This window comes from Perca fluviatilis, chromosome 5, assembly GCF_010015445.1.
Source record: "Perca fluviatilis chromosome 5, GENO_Pfluv_1.0, whole genome shotgun sequence".
In the NCBI taxonomy this organism is placed as follows: domain Eukaryota; kingdom Metazoa; phylum Chordata; class Actinopteri; order Perciformes; family Percidae; genus Perca; species Perca fluviatilis.
Window position 1 is genome coordinate 1085863 of NC_053116.1, and position 8705 is coordinate 1094567.

The following is an 8705-nucleotide window of genomic DNA, read 5'->3' on the forward strand; positions in this document are numbered from 1 at the left end:
AGGAAGGAAAAGAGAAGAAGAAAATAGAGGCCTTAGAGATTTTCTAAATAAATATAAAAAAAAAAAAAAGGTGGTGACGGTGAAGCTGGAAACAGAGCAAGGTAAGAAACAGCGCAGCCAACGTTTACGAGCCATGTAACGTAAGCTAACAGGCCAGCTCTCATGTTAACGTCCATTAGCTCGTATAAAAGCCTGAGACAACACTTTCTCTTTTACAGAAAGAGTTGAGTTTGGTAGCTCCGTCAGAGAGGATGAGACAGAGAGGAGAGAGATCCAGCTGCTGTCAGGGGACAGAGAGAGTGATGCGGGAGGGGCCCGCTGCCTCGCAACGGAGGGACAGAGTCAGGCTACCGGTGAGAGAGAGAGAGAGAGAGAGAGAGAGAGAGAGAGAGAGAGAGAGAGAGAGAGAGACAGAGAGAGAGATGCGGGAGGGGCCCGCTGCCCTGTCGGAGAGTCTGAGCAGGATGGATCAGAGACTGATCACACACTTAATTTCAGTGAGAGATGTGAGGAGAGGAGAGGAAGATCAGATTAGAGGAAGATCAGAGGAGAGGAGCAGGAGAGGAAGAGGAGAGGAACAGGAGAGGAAGAGCAGAGGAGAGGAAAAGCAAGGGAAAAGGAGAGATCTGGGCACGGGGGGCCCATCTAAGCTTATCTCGTCCCGGGCCCAGGCAAGACTGTCAGCTGGCCTGTGTATGTATATACAATACAGGCCAAAAGTTTGGACACACTTTCTCATTCAATGTGTTTCTTTATTTTCATGACTATTTACATTGTAGATTCTCACTGAAGGCATCAAAACTATGAATGAACACATATGGAATTATGTACTTAACAAAAAAGTGTGAAATAACTGAAAACATGTCTTATATTTTAGATTCTTCAAAGTAGCCACCCTTTGCTTTTTTGATAACTCTGCAAACCCTTGGTGTTCTCTCAATGAGCTTCATGAGGTAGTCACCTGAAATGGTTTTACCTTCACAGGTGTGCTTTGTCAGGGTTCATTAGTGGAATTGTTTCCCTTATTAATAAAAAAGCAAAGGGTGGCTACTTTGAGGAATATAAAATATAAGACATGTTTTCAGTTATTTCACACTTTTTTGTTAAGTACATAATTCCATATGTGTTCATTCATAGTTTTGATGCCTTCAGTGAGAATCTACAATGTAAATAGTCATGAAAATAAAAAGGAAACGCATTGAATAAGAAGGTGTGTCCAAACTTTTGGCCTGTACTGTATATATATATATATATATATATATATATTTATTTATATATATTATTATTATTATAAGATGCAATTGGTGACGTTGAAATCTTTATTTGAAGATTTTAGTGACATATTGAGCTAAAATGTTAACTGAGTCCTCATGTTATCCAATAAGAATCCAGTACACTGCCATTGTAGTTACTACTGAAGGGGAGACACTACAGGCAAAAAAAAATTTTAATTTTGAGGTTTCGGGCTATTTTGCTTCCTTAACTAACTTGGTACCCATGTGTTAGTAACCTCTAGGTTCATTTTGCGCCAGAATTGTCCTTTAATCCCCGGGGGGAGATTAGGTAATGAAGCTGATGATGTGGTCAAAAGAAAGAAACTAAACGTATTAAACGTGCGTAGCTTTTGTCACTGTGTTCAGGAAGCTGCGTTACCTTTCACAGTGCGGTCCGGCGTAGCCCGGCATGCACACACACTGCATCCTGTCGACTTTCTGCACGCAGCCCTCTGCAAAGCTGCACACGGAGACCAGAACAAGCAGTTAAAACAGGATTACGGCCCAGTGGGCTCAGTGGTCAGCACTTGTGCCTCACAGAAAGTAGGCACTGCAGAGTCCACCGCGGTCGGGGCCTTTCTGTGGGGAGTTGGCAGGTTCTCCCTGCGTTTGCTGTGGGTTTCCTCCGGGGGGCTCGGGTGTTATCCCACCATAAAGACATGCATGCTGGGTAACTAGGACTACAGTTGAAAATTAGTCATCTGGCTAAAACTGGCACATTTACAGAAATATTGATTAATTGCCTGAAACGTTCGTTATGTGGCAATACACTTGAAATCAATCAACCAATCAATCAAATGTGAATGCTGTACAAGTAGCTTTGCTGGTGATTATTCATGTTTCGGATCCAGCACCCAGCCTTCAAGGCTTTCTAAGTATTTACGTGAGTTGAGCGTGTCCAGTCCTATTTTTTTTATTCCTAATAAAATAAATACATCTTGAATTACATGAGAAAACTAATAAGAAAGCCTGAAGAAAAAGAGAGTGCCATGTACTGACTTGTTGGACGGGACCCTCAGTGGGCAGGGACAACTGGAGCACGCCACCGCCTGTCCGTCAAGACTGTTGTTGCCAAGGAAACCACCCAGGCAACTCTCGCAGTGGTCACCGGCAGTGTTGTGCTGGCAGTTCTGACGGACGGAGAGAATAAAACGGCGACACATGATGACTAACTTATCACGAAGGACAGAGAGGTTTTTGTGTGTGTCAACTGATACATCTTTACAAAAAAGTGCCTCACCAAACAGATTCCAGATCCATCCAGACAGCGGTCCGAGTGGCCGTTACAGTTGCAGGGAACACACTTCCCCAGGAACAGGCCGATGGTGTCTCTGTAGTAACCTGGAGCACATTTCTAAAGAGAGGAAGACAGCAACATTAAAGTCACACCTCCCCAGCTATTCATACTGCTTCAGCTGCTTTCCCCACGCGTGTTCAACTCTTATCTACGGATTCAAACTTTACGTTTTGAACATGTTCAAATCCGCTGATTGAGATTTCTTACTTGGATCAACCCTAGTCTCGCATTGCCAGACCTTCCTCCACAGCTCTGCGGAGGAAGAGGGTCTGACTAGTCCACACATTCCAGGATGGGAGAAGAACGTGCTCTGGTTTATTGGCATTTCTTTAAACCAATCACAATCGCCTAGGCGGTGATAAGCGCCAGACGGAGCCACGGTGCCTCTGCTAAATAGTCTCAGGAAGGAACTTGTTTTGGTGGAACGTGGACGATCAAAAGTAGTTTTTGTCATGCGAGAGAAAACTCCGATTGGACAGATAGTCTAGCTAGCTGTCTGGATTTACCCTGCAGAGATCTGAGGAGCAGTTAACCATAGTCCTCACAAATCCAACGCAGGTTAGAACGCCAACACAGAGACAGAGGAAGGGGACGGACATCTGGGGAAATTTACCCAAAAAACCCAACCCAATATTTGCAGATTTATTTTGTGTTGGTCAACTAATCAATGAATCGACTAACTGATTCAGGTCGACATGTATGGGACAGAGTTTTTGATTCAGAGTTTTGTTGAGTTACAAGTGAAATGCACCGTATCATGTTTCTACAAACACAGCGATTGCCTCCAAAGACACTGTATTGGTAGTGAGAAGGCATTACGATACGTTTGGGAAACACAGTCCTGGTCCCTCACCTGACACGAGTCTCCCAGGTAATTGGCGGGACACATACAGATCTCCACGTTGTTGGCATGGCGACCGGCAAGCAGGTTCTCGGCGGCTTCCAGCACGGCGCCGCGGAGCGACACGGAGTGGGCCGACTGGGAGTGCAGGGCTCGGATCTGCAGGGACTCCAGACCCACCAGGACCATCATCAGCTCCTCCCGAGACACCGAGTTACCGGTCTGAGCATGCCGGAAACTTCCCTGGGAGGAGAGGAACAAAGTAGAGATGTTCTGATACAGATACCATTATGGGGAACACCTCCGATACCAGTTAAAATGCTGGAATCGGTATCAGTGAGTATCGGAGTTTACACACCAATCAGATCCTACGTAATTTAGCCCCGAAGAAAATCTACTTTAAAATAGTTAAAGGTCCCATGGCATGAACATTTCACTTTATGAGGTTTTAACAATAATATGAGTTCCCCCAGCCTGCCTATGGCCCCCCAGTGGCTAGAAATGGTGATAGGTGTAAACCGAGCCCTGGGTATCCTGCTCTGCCTTTGAGAAAATGAAAGCTCAGATGGACCGATCTGGAATCTTCCCTTTATGATGTCATAAGGGGAAAGGTTACCTCCCCTTTCTCTGCTTTGCCCACGGCAAGCTGGTCAAGGCCACACCCCCACCCTCCACCTTGCCCCCCTTTCTCCTCCTCAATAGCATTTAAAGCTACAGACACAGAAATGGCACATCCTAAGGAAAGATCATTGTGGGACTGGCTCTAGTGGCTGTAATTCTGCACCAAGGCTGCATTTCGGGAAAGAGACTTCAGATACAGTATTAGGGGACCACTAAGGTCTATATAAAAGAGACTTCAGATACAGTATTAGGGGACCACTATGGTCTATATAAAAGAGACTTCAGATACAGTATTATGGGACCACTAAGGTCTATATAAAAGAGACTTCAGATACAGTATTAGGGGACCACTAAGGCCTATATATAAGAGACTTCAGATACAGTATTAGGGGACCACTAAGGTCTATATAAAAGAGACTTCAGATACAGTATTAGGGGACCACTATGGTCTATATAAAAGAGACTTCAGATACAGTATTAGGGGACCACTAAGGCCTATATATAAGAGACTTCAGATACAGTATTAGGGGACCACTAAGGTCTATATAAAAGAGACTTCAGATACAGTATTAGGGGACCACTATGGTCTATATAAAAGAGACTTCAGATACAGTATTAGGGGACCACTAAGGCCTATATATAAGAGACTTCAGATACAGTATTAGGGGACCACTAAGGTCTATATAAAAGAGACTTCAGATACAGTATTAGGGGACCACTAAGGCCTATATAAAAGAGACTTGTATATAGGCCAGAGTGCTTTTCATTGCTGAAGGAATTGACTACTGGACAGCTAGCTACTAAGTTAAGTACTTACTTTATTTGGGTTTTCTGCTACTTCTTTGACTGTTCTACTTTCTTTCTATTGCTGCTGCTGTGTATTTGCTGTAATTGGTTTTGGTTGAGCAAAGTTAGTGGTTTTGTTAGAGTGAAACTAGTTAGTGTGAAGTGTGACTTTGGGAGTGGGGCCTAACGTACCCGGTGCTTTGACTGATTAGCGGCGTGGTTGTGGCCTCCCACCGGTAGCCAACACAGTCCCCTTTTTTTTTTAACATTGGTATGGGGTTGGGGAGCCCGGGCAGCTTCAGCGGCAGTTCTATCGGCCGAAGACTTGGAGGACAAAGACAAAGGAGTCTACGCGAGAGTCTTCGCGGGAGGGGAAATGGAATGGAAGTAGGCTGATATCTCGGATCCAACCTACATTGCTTGGTGACTTAATCCAGAAATGTGCTGCTTCTCCATTCTGGCCTGTCGCGTCTCGAGATATATACAAAACCGCACGAATGTAGCTCCGAAATTTCGCAACCCCACCACTCTTACCTATCCCACCTGTTCCACACACACAACACCATGTTGCAGGTGGCCTGTGGAACTGCGTCAGCACTCGCCAAGACTGAGTTCATATCTGGCTTTGCATCCCTGCAATCCCTTGACTTCCTTGCTCTCACAGAGACCTGGATTACACCAACCAACACATCCAGCCCTGCTGCTGTCTTCTCTTCTGCCTTATCTCTTTTCCTTCACACAGAACCAGACGCGACGGGGAGAGGGTGGAGGTACTGGCCTTCTCATTAACCCTAAGTGGAGATTTTCTCTATCCAACTGCCAGAGTTCACTCCTCTCTTTTTCTTTTGAACTTCATGCTGTCACCATAACGTCAACTGCGGTGCAACTAGTCATCATTGTTGTTCCCCGCCCACCTGGTCCTCTGGGAGAATTTTTTGAGGAGCTGGATGTCCTTTTTTACATCTTCTTTCGAAACTGGCCCTCCTGGCCGCTGGTACTTCTGGGTGATTTCAACATCCAGACAGAGAAGTCAGCTGTCTTTCTTCACCTTCTCTCTTCTTTTGCCCTCTCACTCTCTCCTTCACCACCCACTCACAAAGCTGGTAACCACCTAGATCTCATATTCACCAGAAACTGCTCTACATCCAACCTCACTGTTACTCCACTCCATATCTCAGACCATTTCTTCATCTCATACTCTCTCCCACTCTCACAAGCTCACAACCATATCTCAAGAGACACTGTACCTGTCCGCCGTAATATTCGCTCACTCTCTCCTTCTTCACTGGCGGCATGTTCTCTAGCTACCCTCCCTCCATCTGACTCTTTCTTACTCATGCCTCCCAACGCTGCCGCAGACACTCTACTCTCTACTCTATCCTCCTCTCTCGACTCTTTCTGCCCTCTTACTTCACGACCGGCTCATAAGTCCTCCCCAGCGCCGTGGTTATCTGACTCGGTACGTGCTGAAAGATCAACTATACGGGCAGCGGAAAGGAAATGGCGGAAATCTAAACACCCAGATGATCTGCTTACTTATCAGTCTCTTCTTTCCTCCTTCGCTGCTTCTATTTCTGCAGCAAAAAGCTCCTTCTATCAAACCAAAATTTAATCCTCTTACTCAAACACCAAAAAACCTTTCTCCATCTTCTCTAACCTGCTAGATCCCCCCATTTCACCTCCTCCCTCCTCCCTTCTACCAATCCACTTTGTCAACTACTTTGTAAAAAAGATAGATGATATACGCTCTTCATTCTCCACCACACCTTCTGAAATCACCTTACCATCAGTCACATCTAGTACTCTTGCCTCTTTCACCCCTCTATCTCCAAATCAAATTCTTACTTTGATTACCTCTGCCCGCCCAACCACCTGGCCCCTGGATCCTATCCCTTCTCACCTTCTCCAGTCCATTGCTCCTGACCTCCTTCCTTTCCTCACCCATCTCATTAACATCTCCCTGTCAACTGGCTGTTTCCCCGATGCCCTCAAAGAGGCAAGAGTGACCCCACTACTCAAAAAACCAACACTCGACTCCTCTGATGTAAATAACTATAGACCTGTCTCCCTTCTTCCATTTCTATCTAAAACTCTTGAGCGTGCCATTTATAATCAACTCTCTACCTATCTCCACCAGAACAACCGTCTTGATCCCCACCAGTCTGGCTTCAAGGCTGGCCACTCAACAGAAACCGCCCTCCTTGCTGTCACTGAGCAGCTTCACATTGCTAAAACAACCTCTCTCTCTTCCATCATCATCCTTCTAGACCTTTCAGCTGCCTTTGACACAGTGAACCACCAGATCCTCATTTCAACACTCCAGAATCTGGGTGTCTCAGGCTCTGCGCTCTCTTTGCTGACATCTTACCTGGCAGACCGAACCTATCGGGTAACTTGGAGAGGATCCAGCTCAGAGCCTTGCCCACTCAAAACTAGGGTTCCTCAGGGATCAGTCCTGGGTCCCCTCCTCTTCTCTCTCTATACCAAATCCCTTGGGTCTGTCATTCAGTCGCACGGCTTTTCTTATCACAGCTACGCAGACGACACCCAACTAATTCTTTCCTTTCCTGAGTCTGACACTCAAGTAGCAGCACGTATCTCGGCCTGTCTGACCGACATCTCTTCTTGGATGTCCACTAACCATCTGAAACTCAACCTTGACAAGACTGAGCTCCTTTTCCTTCCAGGGAAGGGCTCTCCTACCCAAAACCTGACTATAACAATCGACAACTCTGTGGTAGTCCCCACCCAGACTGCTAGAAACCTGGGTGTGACACTTGACGACCAACTCTCCTTCACTGCCAACATTGCTGCAACCACCCGATCGTGTAGATACATGCTGCATAACATCAGAAGGATACGTCCCCTTCTAACGCAGAAGGCGGCTCAGGTTCTGGTTCAGGCTCTAGTCATCTCACGTCTAGACTACTGCAACTCCCTGCTGATTGGCCTGCCTGCATGTGCCAGCCGACCCCTGCAGCTCATTCAGAACGCAGCAGCTTCGACTTGTCTTCAACCTCCCCCAGGTGCTCACACTACACCTCTCCTCTGCTCTCTTCACTGGTTACCAGTGGCTGCCCGCATCCGCTTCAAGACACTAGTACTTACATACAGGGCCATGAACGGATCAGCCCCAGCTTACATCCAGGACATGGTCAAACCATATACCCCAACCCGCCCACTTCGCTCTGCATCAGCCAAACTGCTTGCTGCCCCCCCACAGCGAGGGAGAACTAATCACTCAACCAAATCCAGACTGTTCACTGTCCTGGCTCCCAAATGGTGGAATGAGCTCCCCACCGACATCAGGATGGCTGAAAGCCTACACATCTTCCGCCGAAGGCTAAAAACACATCTCTTCCGACTACACCTCGGTTAAAAAAAAAAAAATAAAAAAAAATTCTCTAACCTGCACTTTTGTTTCTTTGTAGTTTAGCTTATTTAAAGCTAATGTACTTGCACTTACTACTTGTTGTCTAGAGTTTGGACCTTCTCAGTTGAATGCACTTAATTGTAAGTACAGTATTAGGGGACCACTATGGTCTATATAAAAGAGACTTCAGATACAGTATTAGGGGACCACTAAGGCCTATATAAAAGAGACTTCAGATACAGTATTAGGGGACCACTAAGGTCTATATAAAAGAGACTTCAGATACAGTATTAAGGGACCACTAAGGCCTATATAAAAGAGACTTCAGATACAGTATTAGGGGACCACTAAGGTCTATATAAAAGAGACTTCAGATACAGTATTAGGGGACCACTAAGGTCTATATAAAAGAGACTTCAGATACAGTATTAGGGACCACTAGGGTCTATATAAAAGAGACTTCAGATACAGTATTAGGGGACCACTAAGGTCTATATAAAAGAGACTTCAGAT

The 8705-nt window shown here is 45.8% G+C and overlaps 1 protein-coding gene across 3 annotated transcripts in view; it reads right to left on the reverse strand.

Moving 5' to 3' along the window:
- The window catches only part of lama5 (laminin, alpha 5), a 143182-nt gene that overhangs the window by 32098 nt on the left and 102379 nt on the right, over nucleotides 1-8705 (reverse strand). For all 3 annotated transcript variants that reach the window (XM_039799640.1, XM_039799639.1, XM_039799638.1), the window contains exons 41-44: nucleotides 3425-3655; nucleotides 2515-2628; nucleotides 2274-2404; nucleotides 1654-1734 (exon numbers count right to left, since the gene is read on the reverse strand). In XM_039799640.1, the coding sequence (XP_039655574.1) occupies nucleotides 1654-1734; nucleotides 2274-2404; nucleotides 2515-2628; nucleotides 3425-3655 (557 nt within the window). The remainder of the gene's footprint in view (nucleotides 1-1653; nucleotides 1735-2273; nucleotides 2405-2514; nucleotides 2629-3424; nucleotides 3656-8705) is intronic.